Genomic DNA, 20,356 nt, shown 5'->3' on the forward strand with positions numbered 1-20,356 from the left:
TTCACGCTCTTAACCCCTCAGCAGAGAGGAGTTGCTCCTCGCACTCCCAAGCTTTTCTCAGCCTGCTTCTCAGTAACTCATTGATGATTTTTACTATTCTAATACAAGCATTCCAAATAGATTTTATAGAGCTGTGTTAGCCAAATGAGTTTTAGTCTTAATTCCTGTTATTTTCCAGTGTTGAATTTTAATCAGGGGAAAGAAAAAAAAAAAAAAAAAGAAAAAAAAAAAACACCACCTTGTTGCAATTTTCTGTGATTTGTGAGTCAGAAGAGCAGATTTTAGGCATCGTGGCCTGTGGAAACACATCGTGGAACTGAGTGACTTTCTCAGCCTTCTGTTTCCTGCAGAAGTGACATGAGGACTCAGAGTTGCAGAAGGTGGTATGGTTAGGGTGGGGTTGAAGGGTGCTTCTTTCCATCTAAGCAAGCCTAGAAAGCTGGTTTTTCTGTTTGCTCTAAGGTGATTTTAGTGGTGTAAGGAATCTCTTCCAGTGCAGAGCAGACAGTGGGATCCATAGGCATAAAAACTTTTGCTATGTTCCTTTTCCCAGCATAGGAAGACCATGAAGTAGCAGCAAAGGCAGGAAGGGCCCCAGGACAGCGCGCTGAACCAAATAAAAGCTCCTCCTTCGAAACAGGTACGCAGGAGCTGTCCTGTGTGTGTGTCAGAAACGTCCCCATCAGCTGATGGGCAGCATTCTGCACAGCACTGTTTTTGTGCTTTGCTACAAGCGTGTTTTGACATAAGAGAAAGCCCTGTGTGCTCATGCTTGCTTGTCATACAAAAGTTAACAAGCAGGTCTGGCCTAATGCTGGTGATTATCACACACATGCATAAACCTACCTGTCTTTTGCAAAACACTATAACCTATGACAAAATATGCTGGAGATGAATTTATTCAAGTAGATAGAAAAGTACCCTTCCCATCATGCCCCCAAACTACTGATCTCCATCAACTGGTTCTTTAAGCATGCTACAACACAGACTTAAGCTGCAAATGAAAGAGATCTTAGAGATAGTCAGTAATTTGGCTGTATACTTCTTGGCTAGGAGGCACTGTAGATCAAAATACTCTCACTTCTGAGGGAAGGAGCCAACAGAAACTGCAATGGAATTTTAGAGAGGAATTTACAGGAATTGACGTGGAAGCAGAAAGTGGACTTGAAGGGAAGTTTTTATTGTCTTGAGAAGAAAAGAAAGGGGCAGCTCTTAGCCTAACAGCTTCCTGACATCTGAAAGATGAGAGGCATTCATCACAAGATAATCTCAGGTGATTATCCAGGGCATCAGTGACAGAACTGCTGATCACAAGAGTGAGAGAATCATGTGACCAGCAAAAGATAGCTTCAAAGTCAAGAGAAGCTGGCCAAAATTCTGCTTTGTAGATAAAAGCACAGAGAGGAGATGCTCCCATCCATGAGGGGATGACAGAGAGAGCCTGAGGTCTATGAGGAGAGAGGTTGATCCACAGCTGGAAAGTCTTTGGCAAGAACTGGTAGAGAATGTGAATTCATTATGAGAAGACAAAGGCAAAAAAGGAGCACGCTCTGGCAGCAGGATCATGCCGTAGTTTAAGCAGCATGAGTGATGGCTGCTCTTCACTCCAGCACCACAAAATTGATCAAGGCTGAGCAGCACTAGTTCCTCCCCTCAGTGCCTGCAACAGGGCACCAATACCCCCTGATGGCTCCTGCTCCACCTAGGAGGATGGCCTTCCACTCGCCAGCCCCTTCGCTGCTCTTGTGACTGGGCATCCTCTTCATTCTCATTTCAAATTCTTGTCACTGAACTGAAGGCGCAGACCCTAGGAGACAGCAACTCATGTAGAGAAAGTGACCATCACGTCCCACATCCCTGAGGTCTCTAAATTTCTTCTTAAATGTAAAAAAAAATCTACGTTATAAAGCATATATGTGCAGTAAAGCTTGCTTTAAAAAAAAAAAAACCAGCTGGAATACTTCACCATTGTCAGATAGGAAAGGCATGATGACGTCAGCCTCTAATGTCAGCTCATGGTTTCAAGTCAGCCTCTATGCATGCTGGTTTGGTAGACAGCAGTGGTTTTGACTATGTCTTCTTTCCAGAAAATGTATTAGCTGGAGCCCAAAAGGGCCTCTAAAACAAGTCCTGTTCTTTTTTTTTTTTTTTTTTTTTTTTCTTTAAACCACAACAAAAAAAATGGAGCCCAAAGTTAATTTCTTTTCAGTGGTGTCCTTTCTCTACAGGGCTGAGTTCTTTGACCGTATTTGAAGCTGAGAGCAAGTTTTTACATCTCATTCATGAACCCAGAAAATGGAGTGTCCATGGGCATTCCTACCTGGCCAGCTCCTCAGCTCCACATCACAGTCTTTCAGGGAGAGGATGGGGCACACCATGGTGGCACAGTGGTTTGCAATTATAAGAGCACACACTCACCTCATTTCTGTGGAACCATGTCTGTGTAGGCCGTTTGTGCATTTATATGTGAAATAACCTCTGGTCAGGTAGCAAGTATCTGGGATTTTTAATCCAGTAGGTGACTGATGGCCCCTGTGCATGGATACAGTTACCTGGGTATAAACTCGCTTCTCTTGATGTTGCTTATTTTATTTCCTGTGCCCCCACTACTGCCTTCACACAATGGTGTTTTGCCAGGCTGGTGACTGTTCCTATGGCAAAACCTTCCAGCCCAGGCAAGTCCTAGAAGGTGAAAGTAGTTTCAACATTTCTTTCCAGCCATTACACAATGGGCCCTGAGCTTCTTGCCAAACGCTGCTTTTTGCCAAGTTGGCAATGGGAGTGTGAGCCAGGTACCGCGACTGTGCCACACGAGTGCATGCTCAGCCGGTGAGTGACAGCAGAGAGATCCGCCAGGAAAGTTTCACACTACATCACAGCACAGCCGGACTGCACTAATGGTTTTTACTTCCAAGTTCCACTTTCATCCTAAGATCAGATAACAAATAGCACTTTTTCTTTGTAACAATTCATTAATCAGAGAAATGATCCTTGCTGGTGTTTAGATGTTTTACTTAATTTGGTGCTTCTGGTCTGCTGCCCCAGTAGTGCCAAAATTATTATTTCTCACCCAGCAGGTGATAAATAACAACTTCAGTCATGATTAATACCATGAATTTCTCAACCTGACTAATGCAAAAAACTTCAAACCTGCAGAACAAGTGGGTGATAATTGTTGTGAGAGCCATTGGAGCTGCACTCTGCTTGTAAAGAAGGAAAGCCACAGGAAATGAAGCATTTTCAGGCAGCGTGGCTGATCCTAAGAGGCATCATTAAGTGCAGCTCAGCAGCATTCTCCATGTGCAGGGCTTGCTATGCTCTTTTTTTTCCACCAGCCCACATTTTAAGTACATTTGAGAAGCAGGAGATTGCCAGATTATTTTTTTTTCCTTGGAGAGGTGGAAGAGAAATAAAAGACAGAGAGCACAGCAGATGTATATCTCATTAACACCACTCAGTACTACAGTTTTTACTATCTGATGTATGGAGTGATAAATCCTAGAGAAAGCTGCTAAATCCGAAGATCCTTTACCTAATGTTTCTTTGGTAACCTCATCACAGCAGTACAAAATGCAGCAGCAGGCACTCCCCAGTGGAGAACTGCCTTCAGGGAGGGACAGGAGAAGCAGGGGCTCAGGGAGAGCTGTCAGCTGGAAACCAGGATCAGCGCTGTAAGGCCTGCAGCTGAAATTCCAGCTGCTTTCACACTTTCACATCCTGGGCTGTTTTCATGTCACTGCTCACAGTGAAGTAGGGTGGATGCTCCATTTCCCACGCTGTACATTTGGATACAGGGCCCCACGCTTCTACCCACTGAGCTAACCTGTGCTGGCCAAGGGATGTTCAACTCCGTGGGAGGCGGGGCAGCCCTTGCTTATTAAAAGCCATTAGGAAGACATGGGGCCATGCAATAGTTCAGTTATAATCAAAAAGAGAGAGAGAGAGAAAGGAGATACCCTCGAACATTTGCAGCAGAGGTGTTAATGCGTTTGGACAAGATCAAGACACACAAGGTTCCAAGTTGGGTTTTTAGTTTTTAGAATGGCTTTTGTTTGCCCCATGTAAACAACCCCCAGTCTATATTATTTAATGTTCAAATTCATGATGATGGTTGCTGTCCTCCCAGGCAGCAGGCCTTGCTGCACAGATTCAAGGCAGAGACACTGCCAGCAGTTAGATAACCTTTTGCCTACAGGGCAGAACTCTGAACATCCAAAAAGGATGCACAGTAACACTGCCACTTTCCTTGTGTATGAAGAGTTATATAATTATAAAACATTTCTAAAACTGGACTTTGTTTCAGTCTGCAGCAATCACATCTGTCATACACAGTAAAAGCAACAGTAAACAATAAAATCCCTCTTCTATTTGTTGTCCTCAGCCTACAAGTGCCTGCAGTACAAGTGCCTGCTGTACCACCACTCTCATCTCTGAAACCAGTTTCTCCATCACCCGACAACTGATGCAGAAGTTGCTGTAGTCAGGCAACACAATGCCACAGCAGCACCCTGGGAACAGAGGAGCAGTTATTTTCACCACAGCTTTCCAATTTGGTTTAGCTCTGTCAGGCAAGGAAAGCACGTGCCACTTTCCAGCAAGAACTCATTCAGCTTGAGCATCTCCGTATGAAACAACTAATGGAACAGAAAGGCAATGAGAAGAAATCCACCAAGGGTAAGTGATGTACATGTTGCTCAGGCTCCACAGTGTCCATTCGCTTGTAAATAAGTGCTTTTATGACCACGTGTACCACTTTGGCTGAATGATCCTTGCAGTTCTTGTGGTAGGAGCATATTCAGAGGATGTACATTAAGCCATGGCACAGCTGCTTCTGACATGCCTTGTGCTAGAAATCTTATTTTTGTCCTAATTTTGGGAAACAAGTTCCTACCTGGCTTTATGGCTGGTCATGTTTCAGCTTTTCATTCTTTTTCTTGAGCTGTGCACAGCAGCTCAGCAGCAGTCATTGTCCTTTATAGGACTGCAGCTTCCCAGAGTTAGAGCATGGTCTGCAAGCCGTGATCCTCAGTGCTGAGTTCATGAAAGCATCACGGCTTCCTGTATTGCTGGAGCTCAATGTCCTCCATCTATGAGTGTAATAGCCATCTTCAGCATCAGTAGCAAAGACTTTTCTTGTAGTTTTCAGTTTAGAGGTTGCGTAGAAGGACAAGCAGTTATGAACAATCCGGGTATGCTCTTAAGGAAATCAAAAATCCTTTTTAAATTTTGTTCTACTAATGAAGGTATCAAAGTCAGACTCAAGAAGCAAGAGGGGGAGGGGTTACGTTTTCAGAAACTATTCAGGTTAGCTTGCAAATCCCTGCATGTCCTCTCACTTCAGAATTGAAAGCTCCATGTAATTTGCCTGTCTCCATATCCTTAAGTGCAGTCTGAGTAGCTCAGATTTACACAAACTTTGCTTGGAACAGATCGCTATCTTTTGCTGAACCACTTCCACAGCATTTGGGCATGTTTTCTACATGAGACATTCAGAGTGGGTGAATACATACAGTACCTCAGCGGGGTTTTTTTCCTGTGAAGTTAAAAGCTTGCTAGGTGTTACCACACAACATTTGCAATGACTATCAGCTCAGGATTCAAATTGTTGTCTTACCGGTGCTCGCTCATCCTCAGAGAAACCTGTTCTTGCCAAAATGCAGCAGTGGGGTTTAATCCAACCCTGTCATTTCAAAGCAATCTCTCAGATTAGTTAAGAAATAGGCCAGTGGCCACTGCAGCCTTAAAAGAGGAAGAATACATGCCCACTGGTGCTTCTCAGGCTATGTGTAAGTTTGTGCCTGTGCACAGGTGGCTTTGGAAATCCACCAAGTAAATTATTTCTGTAGTTCAATCTACTGGTAGCAGAACTGCCAAAACCACTGGAGCTGAGTTAAATCCTGCATTCATGAATGGCGCTCTGAAGTTCATAGGAAGTAAATCCAAGTTTAATCCTTCTGGATTAAAATACTTCCTTTTATCGAGGATCCCCCACCTTGTGGCACTGCTAGCTTTCAAGCCTGTCAGAAAGGATTTCACTCAAAGCAGTGCTTATCACAATATGCCATTCCCCCCAGTCCAAGAAAACCTCCACAACAAATTCACTTCCTGGTTTTTCCAGAGGTGACATTAATGCAGGAAAGGTGACCCTAAAGAAACTTCTGGGTTCTCAGCTACCAACACTGATAGCAGAAATTGCCACTAAGCAATTAAGAGATGGTTGTTTTGTCTGAAATCCTTTTCAAACTAAAGCCCAACTTGCGAAGCTAAGAAGATGAAACACAGAACAAGGGCAACGTTCCTCTCCTAGCAGAAGTGATTTGATAGAGAGCCAAGCCCCGCTTACGCACAGATACTTACCTTAGTTCAACTCCATTGTGAGTCCCAGATCAGAAAGCAAGCTGCAGGAATTCAGCTCCATTTTCCAGTTGAGCTGGCAGTGCTGGTCCCTTGCAGTGTGAATAAGTAGCAGTGGTTCATGAGCCACAGAGCCAAGAGAGACCCAGCCAATGCAAGGTATGCTGCTGCTTTCTGCTCAGGTTTTAAGGAGGAAACAGCAGCCAAAAATCTCGATCACTGCGTAACAGTTCAAGCCATGCAGTAATTCTGACACTGGAAGGTACAGCCAAATAAATATATTTCATGGTACCAAAACACAATGGTTCCAACAAGTCAGACTGCTCAGGCAGGTTCCCAGTTTGTGTAGAGCGCGTGAGGGCTGGTTTTGCCACCAGCATTTTCCCTGGGTTGTTAGCACTTCTGGAAAAGCATCAAGCACAACTGACACAGCAAAGCAAAGTGATGCTATTTAACATGCTCAAAGATACAACAGAGAGACACAGGCCTACGCACAGTCTCTCTTTCCTTGAAAAGGTCCAGATTGCCAGGGTTTTTGGAGCACCAAAGGATATAGTTTTGCTTACTGCTGTATTATTTTATTGTGCTGCCATGCATCACAGGATATGGAGGCAGGAGGACTGATGCATGCCAGCATAGGCTCACACCACCTTATTTCAGGAAGCAAACCACCCCAGCAACTACTTCAAAGTTCAATAGCAGTGTTAACATACTGAAGGTAGAAACAGGCAGATGCTTAGCCAGCAAATTTCCTTTCAAACAAAGAGCAAGACAAACTGAGGGAAAAAACCACTGGAATTTAAAAAAAAAAGAAAAAGAACTCTAATCTGGAAACCAATGGTGAACAAGAAGTAAAAGCAGAAACAAGGCAAACAGAGTAAGACACAATGACAACCAGTAGCTGTTCTGACACACTGACACAAAATAAGGACTGAATAGAACCTCATCAGTTGTGATGTTGCAAAGCTACAAGACATTTTTGTCACTCAGTTCCTGGATGCATTTTGGCTGAGGCAGGAGAACTTCAGTTCTCTAACGCTGTCCAGAACAGTAATTTGGACTGTTTACCATACAGCTCTCCTCCAGGTAGAAGTGTTATTGTAATAGGAATAGTATGAGGGGAAGGGGAAAAAAAAGCCCTAGAGCCCTATTTTTGACCACTCGTTTACAAATGCTGGCACTTTTGTCGACATTAATTTTTGAAGTGCAAGCACATGAAAGGCTCGGGAGTGCTGGCAGAAAGAGGAAGTGTTTTCCTATAATGAGTTCTATTACAAAGTCAAATGATTCATTCGCTATGTCACGTATTCCTTGTGCTTTTTTACTGTAAGGATGAGCAGAAACTATTCCACTGGCGTGAAGCTTAGTGAAAGCCATTTAGAAAGATCAGAGGGACTTTTACAAATATTTTATTCTTTTTAGTACAGACACAATATTCTTTCAAGGTCACTTCAGAGTAAGTGGCATGCGGCCTATTGAAATCCAGGTGCCCATACAGTCATTTCAAGTTAAATGTGCACAGTGTATTCTACAACACTAACACTACATTTGGAGAGGAGTTCTCGCTTCAGAATGATTTGGCAGCTTCAAAACCAATTTAATAAACATTTTCAAAACCAACTCAATAAACAACAAAAACCAAAGCAGAAATGCAGCACACCCTGACCACCAAACAAGACGCTTATCTCAGTAAGGACCTTTTAGCACATCTGGCTGAAGCAGCTGCAGGGCTATCTTTATCGTGACCTTCAAAGTATTGCTGCTCTATTCGCCTACAAAAGGCTGTGAGGTTACCATAGTTTTTCACTTTTTCAGAGAGTTCATCAGTGATTAGTTGGGTAGTAAGGATTGTAAACAGATGTCCGAATACCAGAGCATCTAATTCAGTTGGTCTGTAAAAACAGAAGAACAGAACAGATATTTTGGAAGGCAGGTCCTGATTGAGAAATATCCCATCTCTGGTTTGAGTAACCTCCAGGTAACCATGCCATCTAAGAACTGAGAATTAAACAAGCAACAAGGAATTTAGCAAACACGTGGGAAAGGAGCATAGTATGAGCATAGTTCTCAGTATCTCAGCTTTCTTTCCTTTTGGTAACTGGGAAATGTAAAAATAACACTTATAGAAGGGGCACAGTTACTGATCGAAGTCAGCCATGCTCCACCATTGGTTTTGTCCCTTTTATTTATTAAAAGGGATAGATAAACAAATAAATATTTTATTTATTTTTCTAAATAAATAAATGAATTGACTAAAAATTACAATAAAAGAGGGGGAAAACAAAGCTCTTTCTATTCCCTTTTTGTGCTTCTTCATACTCAAGAGCTACTTATCCAATTAGAAAAGGAGCTCCAGACTGACAACAGCTGGCGATGTTTATTTCATAGAAGTGGACACAAAGCAGGTATCACAGAAGACTCTTTTTAGAAGAGTCTTTTTCAGCATCTCCTGGGTAACTGTCACACAAACACAGTGGTCATTTTGCTGTTTTTCACTGTACTCCCCTACTACTGTTTAATCCACAAAACCTCCAACTGGCTGCAGAGGATACCTAAAAACAAGAGCCTGAGAAACCTGGAGGCTTTCAGCACAGTTCTTTACACTATAGTTATCAGCCCTGAATACAACCCAGGAAGTACTCCTCAGATGTTATTTAGCATTTAATTTAAATATGTAAAAAAAAAACATGAATTACAGAGAGAAAAAAATAGCATTTTGCACTTGGCATCAACGAATGGAAGCAAACGACATCTGACAAAGGCCAGGTTGTTCCTTCTGTCTCCTGTCCTGTGCTCAGTAAAGAACATCGCCTAAGAAATACAAGCTATAGAAGTTTCTTTCTTTCTTTCTTTTTAAGAAATCAACTGTATACAGGTGCAAGCTTGTAGCCTACATGAGCTGTGGTGCTCTTTCCTTTTAAAATCTATAATGACTTGTTTCTGAAATTGTATTGCAGCCACCCATTCAAATTTCCTCAACTATTAACGTAAAAGAGAAGGTTTCCATATTTATAAACATATACCTGTATGCACGTTTTTAAATATACTTATATAGATACACAGGTGGGGGTTTGCTGTGGATGTACCATTTCTGTAGGGAGCAACTTACTGCTTATTGAAGAAATATGGTTGTGTTCCTAATCTCTGGGAGAGAGCCTGACAACACTGGTCTACATCTTCAAGCACCTATCAAAACACACGAGATAAGATATTGTCAGGAAAGAACAACAGCAAATATATATATGTACTTCCTTACTGTATTTGTGCTGGCAGAGGGAACAAGGAATATACAATGCTGGAGCATCAAAAGCTGCTAAAGGCAGCAGCTAAGTGTTATTTAATCACACATTTAATGTAGAGCCAACTCTAATTAAGTGCTTTCCAAGAAATTTTTAACTTAGCTTACTGAAAGGTACTAAGTTGCGCATCAAATTGCTTTCTTTTCCTTTTCTTTTTAGACTACTGGGAAGTGAAGCTGCAGTCCTGCAAAGCGTGCTTATTAATGCCACAGGAGAGGGACAGCAATTCAAAATCTGTTTTTCAGGACCGTCAGCTGAACTAACGTGAACAGAGATGCACGTGTGGTAAAGCATCCTTCCTGCCACTCCATCAGACTGCGAATCATTTAAGATTTATCACTGCTGATGAGAGATACCTGACCTCACATAACTCTGCACAGAACTTTGTTGTAACAGTTGCAGTTAAATAAAGTGTTACTTCTCTTAAGTCTTAAATAAAAGAACAGTGGAAAACACTGGGAAGAAATAAGCCTTACCCCTCATACTGACCTGTTCGAGCGTCTTGCCAGCCCACCCAATGGCCTTCATCTTCCTTCTTATCTCCCATTGCTTCTGATAGGACAGAATGCGGTTAAGAGGCCAGGGGTAAGGAGAGCCATACCTCGGGTGAGTAATCTTTGTTAAGAAACAGAAAGTTACTTTGTTACAATCTAAAAATGCAGGCAGCTCTATTTACAAAACAGCTAAGAGAGCAATAAAGAAAAAGAATGTTGTGTGATACGTTGCAATTATTTGTGCAGAATTTATTGTTTTCAGTATAACCATTTGAAATTATTACCTTGGAAAGATATGCAAAACTCATATTTGTTCTGCAGTCACATACCTCCAGTAAAGTTACAACTTCCCTGAAATGTATACGCAAGCAGAATTCAAGTGAGAAGACTGTATCATTAACGGAGCTCAATGTTTCATTTATGAGTAGGGACTTCCATTTGTGAGCAAAAGTGTTTTCTCATTAAATTTTAATTAAGATAAATGTTGCAGAACCACTCACCTCCTCTACTGTAACATCATCACACCACTGCAGATAGAGCTAGGAACAGAAAGAGCACTTACTACAACTTCCTAATAAACGAGAATACAGATACAATCATTTCTCACTAGTAGAATTTTCCTTTCTGTATTAGATTAAATTTCCATTTGGTGCCTTCTATTAGACTTCTGAACACAGTGAAGAAATTAAAACCAGAGTCACAAGCCCAGCTCCAAGTTGCTGGCTCGCAAGCAGCGGAACCAAGCTGGAGCCAAAGGCCTGCTGCAGTTGCCTGTGCCACACACAGCTCAACACCCAGCCATGTGCCTGCGAGCATTTCCAGCACTGGCCCCACGGCCCCACATCACATTAACAGGCCATGGGCACGACCCGCGGGGCAGGCCAGCCTCCAGCAAGGCACAGCAGCTGTGTGGAAGGCGGCAGTGGGGCTGCACAGCCAGCAAGGACTGCTGGCGTTTTCCATCCGTGCAAATCAGGCACTTCTACAGCTACAGGGCGTGCTTCAGACAGGTAAATGGAGCTGTACACATGGCTTGTGTCTGCAGGAATATGTCATCAAGTAGTCCACAGGATCCACAGAATTTATTCCTGTCTCATTTCACCATAAAAACTGATGACCTGATCAAAGATTTTAATCTAAGAACAAACAGTATTTCCAGAACAAGAAAATATCATGAAGCATTCTTGCCTATAATCCCTTATGGAAGTATGAGCAGTAACTATGGTTTGCTGTACCTCCGCTGTCAGGAGCATATTATTGACTAATTCCATGTAGGCTTTCATCTCAGCTTTTTGGACTTCATCCAACCCATCGCTGAGAGAATGGCCCTAATGGGGAAAGAAAGAGACACGTAAGAGAGGATATTGGAATATTCAGCAGTGCCTGACCCAAAGACCTCAGAAGTCAATGAGCTTTGGTTCAGATACTGATCTGTCACACAACACGTCACAAGTTACACACGTACTCTCTACATAAAGTGCCCTTTAGAATGAAAAAGAAATAATCGTAATGTAACAGAACTGATCTGCAATAAATGTAGTTATTACCAGTCAGAGGTGAGCACACAGCCTGTGTCAAGAAGTAAACACAGATTTACATCTGTGCTACAGCTTTATGAAGTGCTCAGTGAGAAGACAATGTTGTTGAAAATACAACTTCAAAATTTACACCAGTGATTTCTGGGTTTAAAAATTCAGAGACAGAGACGTAGAAAACCAGCTGCAGAAACTGGCAGTGGCACGCACGTGTCCTGCACAGAATTTGCTTCCTGAATTTGAGGTAATGTTAAATTGAAACATTTCCACCTCGGCACTCTCACTTCAGAGCGTCTTTCTTTTGAACCAGCACCAGATTGCTGCACCGTTGTAACAATGAAGTAACATTCCAGCAGAGCACAGCAACTGCACAGCAGTGCTAAAGAAGACTGGTAAGGAACCCAGTAATAGATGCAGACTGTGTGTAATTACCTTGGCTTTCACAAACTGGACTATGGGCCCGAGTTCAGATACTACTTGGTTTCCCACATGAATAAAGGGCACTTTGCCTGTAAAATGAGAAATGTATTTTATTAGGAGCTTTTTATACATGTCAACTATAATTTCCTATTTTCAGTGCAATTAAATATCACAAGTACGCCTGAACATCAGTCTTGGTTTTTTGTTGTTGTTTTTTCTTTTTCCAGATGAACACAGGTCAAGTTGTTACATATGAAGCTCACACAGCTTTCATTTGCAATAACCAGTGTAACTGCCCGATCTTCTTCCTTCTGACCCTCTTTGACTTGCAATTCCTTACCTCAAAGTTACTGAATGAGATCTATTGACCTGTATTTTAATAACGGATTTTGCTTTGCTGGAAAGACTGAATTCAGCATTGCTCTGAAGTACAGGTGGGAAATCCCAGGCAATCAGACTGAGCCCTCGGACAGTCTGACAAGAAGACGTTCCCACCCTCCCTTCCAACCCACGAGCAGGGAAAGGGCTGCTGAAATGAATGTGGGAGATGTGGCACCGAGCCCAGAAAAGCAAGAGGAGAAAGCAAAATGCACACTCAGCAAGGCTGGATCTTGTCTCTCTCTCCTCCTATCCTCCTATCCTCCTAGATTTCCAGTGACTGGGACCAGCTCATAAAGGAGAGCTGAGGGCTCCTCTTCCTTCAACCCACCCTAATCACGTTGCTCATTTTCTAACTCTTCAATCAACTGCAATGACAAACATCAATCTTAAGTACTGTGTAAATTTAAGACTAAATGTTTATGATTATTTACATGACTGAAACTGGCCACAAGACAGACACGCACTGGGCAGTTTGTATTACTGAGAAAGCCCTCATGACCAAATACAGCAAAGAAGCAGCCCAGTGCAGTGGGACACAGCACACTCTTACTTTCCTGTCTCACTGTGGGCAAACTCTGCTCTCTACAAAACGCCTGAAGAGCAAGATCAATACCTGCCCAGCTCCAAACATATTAGCAATACATGCATTCCTTTCCACTGACATAAAAGCTACTGCTGGCCTAGTTCACACGGAGTTCATGCTCACAGCACATCCAGTCTTTATTTTTACCCTGAGATTCACTCTCACTGGCCCAGCTGGCCTCAGGGTAAAGAAGTGCACCATACCAAAGGCTGCACTGCGTCCGTACGCTGCGTACTGTGAAAGAAAACGCAGCCCCCTCTGAGCTCCAGAGCTTCACAATATCCATCAGGCTCCACTTCACACACAACAACCAGCCCTCTGGTGCTCCGACTCCCTCGTAATGGATTTTCTCATTATGTGGACTGTGAGGTAAATAACCTTCACCCCAAAAAGATGAGATACACATCTGTCTACTGCTGTCGCGAAACTGTTGGTGGCAGAGAAGGAGTGGACAGCAATTAAAATCCTGTTTTGAATTATCCTTACAGAATCAAAATATTGTAAAGAAAGACAATTGGGAAAGTGAATAAAAATCCAGGAGTAAGGGCAAAAAGAGCATGTGTAGCTATGTTTAAAATTGAGCTGGTATCCGTTCCCTTTGTGCTCATTTTCATCAGCCAGCAGAAAGAAGAAGGGGTCAGACCAAAATTACAGATCAGGTGCCCACAAGTGTGGCCATGGGCTGGGGAGGCAAAGGGCACAGGGCTGCCATCTGTCCTGCTGCTGCACACTTAAGAAGCTCCTCTATGCAGACATTCGGCATTCCAACACAGCCTTTATTTATATATCATGTATATAACTCCAAAGTTTGGCTAGCTTTTACTGTTTCCACTTGCTTTGCCTGCAATACCAGCAGCAACAGAAGCAATACGGGTGGCAGCCATGCTGACAGGCAGGCTCAGCTAGAGGCAGGCAACTGGCAAAGAAGCACCTCCTTCTGCAACAAAACACTGGGAAGGAGTGCAAGGACTGCCAGACCAGAGAGCCCTGCAGTCAGCAGCTCCCGCTGGGTTTTAGGCAACCTTCTGGAACCGGGCTCTGGGAAATTTTAGGCAACCAGTCACCTTCAGCAGAAAGCAGACTGTACGCTTCATATGGTGACTTCATTGTTGGTAGGTTTGGTGGGGTGCTGGTCTGGGGTGTTTTCGTTTGGTTGGTTGTTTTTTTCCCCAGACAGTCTCCTTTATCAGAGAAAGGTTTAAAATCACCTGTCACCCTCGGCTGACAATGCACTCACTCTTCATTTTCGCCCTGTATTTACATACTGGCTATTATCTCTCAGGTAAGGTAACAAAAGAGGCTCTCCAGTATTGTCACCCTCTCACATACGGGAGAATATACCAGCACTCGCTGATCGGCAGGAATATTCCCTGGATGCAGAATAAAGACATTCTAGGAAATGTAAGTCTTTCTGCTTAGGCCTTTTAGAGAAGATTGCCACCAGAGGTTTGAGCTGCACTGACGTACTGCGTTCACAGCCTCGGTTCCGTGTTGTACCACCGTTAGTTGACATGTAACTGTTCTAATTGCTTATGGGAAAGGAACAGGAGGAGGGGGAAGGCCCCGCACGGGGCAGCGCTGACCGCCTGTTATCAGCGAGAGAAGGCACGGTTGCCATGGTACCAAAATGGAGGTGTAATGCAGTAATCTAAATGAAGGCTGCACTTACCAGATGGGGACATGTACTCTGCATTGGCCCTGCAAACCACCCGAACTGGCAGATTGCACATTTGCAAGAAGGCCTGGAAACAAAGCATTGAAAGAGCATTGATACACCAGTGACAAACAAATGCCTTCTTCTAGATACATTTGACTACATCTTAGCAAACTGTTAGCAGGCACCAACCAAGTACACATCCTTGCATAATGCTTCTAACAAAAAAAGGAAACCAAGGTTTTCTAACTTCTTCAGACAATTGCTTATCATCCAGTCAATGGCTGGAATTCCTCTAATTAAGATTCTCCCCCACACACACACTCTTAAGAGACGCAAAGAAGCAGTGCTGTAGCTGCAAGAAATTAAGTGACGTTCTGCTCCTCCTGAAAATCACAGTGCGTACTTCTTGTGGCTGAAGCTGGCTAACCAAGCTGACGCTGTGTAACACAGCAAAGACACACAGCACCTTCCCACATTGGAACAGTCATCAGAAATTTTGCTTTACAATACTCTGTGAGCATGTCTGCTTTATTTATTTCCTCTACTGCACGTGAACTGTGAGTGCAAGTGATCGATTTACTGTTTCTTTCATCTCCAACCCTGGATTCAAACATTCTCACTGGGATGCCCATTGTTGTCAGCAGCTGCCATTGCTACAAAAGCCCCAACGTGTTTCTGTTTAAATAGCAAAATATCAAGAAATGCAATTTAGTTGTATCGTGGAAACAAGGAATCTTAATCTCCAGAGTCTCTCACAACTCAGCTGAAGTCCTCTCATTCGTTTTGTCTTTGCCAATAGAAAGGTCAGAACTCCAGATTCCAACATCGCACCTTTTTATCCACTGTGGCTGGAAACTAAAGCCTACACCATGAAGGTCACTAACTACGAAGAAAAAGGCTGCTGTAAGTTGAGGGACAGAACATGGTCTGCATTCACTGTAAGCAAGCAGACCAAATCCAAAATGCTAAGATCTTCAAGGAAGGCAAACAGTACAGCATACTTTTAAACCCTGTTTTGGAAACAGCTATCCCAGCCTGAACTCCATTTGTACAATGTACTCCATTTACATTTCAGCCTCATTTGGGAGAGGAGATAGTAAACCGAAGGAAACAAGGTACCCAGCATCCAGCAAAGCCCTGCCACAGGCTCCCAGAACCTGACCCAGCCATAAATAACTACATTTAGGAAATCAGTGCCCATGGCAGAGGGGCACCTCTGCACTACCTAAGACCACAAGGCATTAACAAGTATCAACATCAACCCTGTTCCTAACTTGGTTTCTGTAGTACCCATCAAGCAAACAAACAAACCACGCCTCTCCTCCTCAGGTGCTTTGTTCCCAAACTCTAACCCAAGCACTGATGCTAACAGTACCAGGGAACAAAAGCCAGAAGCTTTGGTCCCTTGCAGTGCCTCTTCCAATCAACTCAGGAACCCCACAACCCATTACATCACTTGGCTCTCACTATTTCAGATGACCTAAGTAATCCCAAACCCCAAATTAAAGCAGGGAGCTATGGTCACAGCTGCTAAAGACAATGATTGCAGCTGACAGGAGCACGGGCCTCTGAACCCGAGAGGCTCTGCAAAATCCACCAGTAACCTGAGTTTTTGATTTCTTCCTAACCCCAACTGAAAGTACTGCTCAGGAGCCAATTAGTACACACCCACAAGTCGATGCACCTCTGCCAAATGCTCAGAACTTTGACCTAGTCTAGAATCAGCTGGTCATTAGATTGCCAAACCTCATCCCAACCAGCACCCCTATAACTGCTTATAGCAGCAACCATCACCCACAGAGAACACAGGGCACTGGTCACATTTGACAACATCACACTTTCCAAGTGCACAACCACCAGAACTCAATGCTCTTGTAGTCTCCGCTTCCCGAACTCCATGCAAGCAGTAAGAACCCAAAGGAATAATTCTTAAGCAGGAACATAAGGCACTGTCTCAGCGCTGCAGCTCTTCCTTTGCCTATTGGCTCTGGGGCTCCAGCGCCGGTGCAGACTGTTCCAGCTATTGCTATATGCATCGTGTCCTCTGCCCAAATGGGGCACTGAGTTCACTGCAATTCTGTATTAAGCTTGAGATGAATTTTAAGGCCGCCATGTACTGTTCCCACTGCTGGTTCAGATGAGAATGTCTGATCTGTGCTGGAACACATGAATAACTAAAAAGCTCATGAGCGCAGAGACACAGTCAAGCAAAAGGAAGTACAGGACTATTTTTACATTTCCACATCGGTGCAACAAAAATGAGATATGCCAGCACAGAGCAGTCAGGTTATATGAGCTGCTTTGGCAAATTCTTGTCCACTGTACATTGGCTCCTCCACAGTACAAAGTTTCTACCAAAAACACGGCTTGTGTCTGTGAAAAGCATTCCTCAGTATTGAGGTTAAATTATAAACAAAATCTTTTTAGTGTAAAGAGTTCAGCCAAGAGTTCAGCAGAAATCTGAACGTTCCTTCCTCCCTCCTCCTCCACAATAAACATCCACAGACCAAGGAACATCGACCTCTCTAATACTTGGCAGGGAAGTTCTACCTCGGTCTCCGGCCTGCCTGAAAGTGATGGAGAACACATTTGGACATCTCAGTGCTGCAAACGTGCTGGATCCTTGCGCCTTCTTAGCACTTAATAAAGAAAAGAGCAGAGAGGAAGCTGGGCTAGAACTGAGTTCTAACATGGAAACAAATTTTCACTGAACACAATAAAACGTTCACTACTCTGTGTAATAAACAGATTCTAGCAAGCTTAGAAGCCAGTCAGCACATCCTCTGCAAACTTTAAAAAAGTCCCCTGAAATACTCACCAAAGCACAAACAACCAGAAAAATCCTTCGGAAGTGAAGAACTGCTGTTGTTTGAAAAGTTACAAGACTGGGGAATCAAAACACCAGTATGCTTTAGCACACATCTGTACCCAAAAAGCATGACCTATCCATCTCAAGCGCCCCTTAAATATTCTTGTGCAGAAAAAAGAAGGGCAAAAGCTCCATGATGAGCTTTCACCATAAGGGCTCAGCTTAAGAAACAGGCCTTGCATCACCACAGGCATACCTACCTTCTTTTATTGACATAAACATGAAAAGCTTTCAAAACTGCTGGTTCTAATGACACAGGTAGTTCTTCACTCCTGGGCACAGCGAATGCTCAAATATTCATGATTTCTTTTAGAAAAGACATTAGCAATGGCTCTGACCAATGCATTCTTATGAACACTCATTGCCAGAAAACCTCAAACTCTTTCCTGACGTGTTCAGCTAGAAGAATTCGATTTCAGACAGCAACTGTTCTGTGGCACAAACTCAGGTGAAAATTGGCAGAGATTTTAGGAATCTTACAGTGGGAACACAGGACAGAGAAGACAAAAGCAGCAGTGTCTGTGAAGCGTTATCTTGTTTAACATTTCAGCCCAGTGATCAAGGGAGGATATGTTCCCTTTTTGACCACTCACGTAGAATGTTTCGTACCAGCACACTTGGTGTGCAGATAGCATCAGACCACGAGGTTTCCAGTCCTGGTAACAGACGCAGTGGAACACAGCTCAGAACACCTCCTTCTCCCTCCATACTTGGCACACACGATCTGAGCAAGCCCCCGGCACGGCAGTGCTCCAAGTGCTGTGGGAGCAAAGGGCGAGAGGGAAGGTTGCAGCCACCCCAGGGTGGTTCTGCTGAGATTTATGAAGATATCAACACCTCTTCAAAGACACGGCATCAAAAGCTGAGCGACCTGAAAGATCAAGGGCCCAGACTTATTCCAGGACATCAGAGATCATTGTCAACATCATAAATTTGGCTGATGAACTTTAAAAGAGGCTGAAAGGGGCCAACTGAATTCCAAGTAACACACAAGCTAGTTAATCAAACCCCTCTAAAAGTTCACCTAAAAAATTGGTGAGTGAGACAGTAACAGCACAACCAGAAACCTGACACCAGCGGAGCCCCAGCCGAACTGTCAGCCCCCAAAGGTGCTTTTAATTCTAAAGAAAAGCATTGAATTCCCCTCTCTCTCTTTGTCCTCTGTGAAAAAGAAAAATTACTGCAGCAGTACAAACAGAGCGAATCCACAACGTGAATCTCCTTCAGCACTTAGGATTCTCACACAAGAACCTCAGAGTAGTTACTTAACACCTATCCAAAAGAGTTAATTACTAGGATTGATTAGGAGAGATGAGGGATTGATATTCTTATTTCCCTTTGTCCACACTGCAGAAGATCAGAGAGAGCTGCCCAGCAGACTTTATACCAGTAAAGGAAACTTAATTCAAGCATAAATATACCAAAGTAACTACAGCTGAAGGAAATCAAACCAAAGTACTCATTTATTTTAAAAGCCCGAGCTATTTCATGGCTCATACTAGTTAACACTGCTTTTATGAGTGTAATAAAATCTCAGGTTGGGAAGAACTGAGTTTATTCCCCTGGTATCAACAAGACCTCCTCTTTTATCCATGCATATCACTGGTTATGTGCATTTCTGTAAACTTAAAAACAAGGGCCTGACTTTCTTGATAGGTATTGACATTTGCCAACAACCGAAGCAGAAACTAGGAAGATAATCTGGGTTAGTAACTTTGGTCATTATAATGTCCTCTACAAAAACCTTCAAGTTATTTCTAGAACAAAACGTGTCCTTTCTTTGAATGAGGTTAATGTGAAAAACAGATGAAGATATTAAAAATAAAGATTTGGTTTAATGGAGTCTGTCATCATCTCTCCCACACATGCTCCGCTCTCCCCTGCAGGCTAACCAACCCCCATTCTCATGCTTTTCCAGTCTCCATACCTATAGCATCACATTCTCTTCTGGCATCTGGGAAAGAAAGGGAGAAATATGAACAATATCTTTGTAGCAATGCTACGTCTCTCTTCTTCCAGACAGAAAGCACTGAGTCTACAAAGCTTCCTCTGCCTCTGTGCACCTCAGCACATTTCCATGTTTCTTGAGTACCTCCAGGTACGGTGACTCCACCACCTCCCTGGGCAGCCCATTTCAGTGCCTGTCCACTCCATCAGTGAAGACATTCTTCCTAATATCCAACCTGAATCTCCCCTGGCACAACTTGAGGCCATTCCCTCTCATCCCACCACTACTTACGCAGGAGAAGAGTCCAAGCCCCACCTTACCATAACATCCTTTCAGACAGTTGTATAGAGCAACAATGTCCCCCCTGTGAGCCTCCTCTTTTCCAGATTGAACAATCCCAGTTCCCCCATCTGCTCCCCATAAGACTTGTGCCCCAGACCTCTCACAGCTTCAATGCCCTTCTCTGGACAGCCTCCAGGGCCTCAGGGTTTTTCTTATAGTGAGAGACCCCAAACTGAACACACTACTCAAGATGCAGCCTCACTAGAGCTCAGTACAAGGAGACAGTCACCTCATTCCAAAATATTTGGTAAGAGGCTTTGAGGTGACGCTTGTTAGAAAAGTAATCAACAATGCTGTGCATATCATTCATGACAATAACAGCAGGCACACCTCCTGACAAAATTACTGAGTACACTTACAACAACAGTGTAGCTTACAGGACACAACAAACTGAAGGCTTGCTTTGTTTTCTTATACTTTACCCAATTTCAAATTAAGAACGTAAATAGCATGTTGGATTTCAATTACTGAAAA

At 43.3% G+C, this 20,356-nt stretch overlaps 1 protein-coding gene and 1 long non-coding RNA gene across 6 annotated transcripts in view; one reads left to right on the top strand and one right to left on the bottom strand.

Annotated features, from left to right (window-relative positions):
* The window catches only part of LOC122162395, a 176,190-nt gene extending 163,912 nt beyond the window's left edge, over positions 1-12,278 (top strand). For 4 of the 5 annotated variants that reach the window (XR_006169537.1, XR_006169534.1, XR_006169538.1 and 1 more), the window contains 3 exons: positions 554-640; positions 4,382-4,674; positions 9,813-12,278. This is a non-coding gene — a long non-coding RNA (uncharacterized LOC122162395). The remainder of the gene's footprint in view (positions 1-553; positions 641-4,381; positions 4,675-9,812) is intronic. The other variant, XR_006169535.1, reaches the window with a different exon arrangement.
* MTX2 (metaxin 2) overlaps positions 7,748-20,356 on the bottom strand; it is a 32,648-nt gene continuing 20,039 nt past the window's right edge. The window contains exons 4-10 of the mRNA XM_042822696.1: positions 14,736-14,808; positions 12,115-12,191; positions 11,383-11,475; positions 10,648-10,686; positions 10,143-10,268; positions 9,464-9,540; positions 7,748-8,246 (exon numbers count right to left, since the gene is read on the bottom strand). Coding sequence (XP_042678630.1) covers positions 8,036-8,246; positions 9,464-9,540; positions 10,143-10,268; positions 10,648-10,686; positions 11,383-11,475; positions 12,115-12,191; positions 14,736-14,808 — 696 coding nt within the window. The 3' untranslated portion in view covers positions 7,748-8,035. The remainder of the gene's footprint in view (positions 8,247-9,463; positions 9,541-10,142; positions 10,269-10,647; positions 10,687-11,382; positions 11,476-12,114; positions 12,192-14,735; positions 14,809-20,356) is intronic.

This window comes from Centrocercus urophasianus, unplaced genomic scaffold, assembly GCF_019232065.1.
Source record: "Centrocercus urophasianus isolate 14NV4802_14NV808 unplaced genomic scaffold, USGS_Curo_1.0 seq_20, whole genome shotgun sequence".
Taxonomy (NCBI): Eukaryota; Metazoa; Chordata; class Aves; order Galliformes; family Phasianidae; genus Centrocercus; species Centrocercus urophasianus.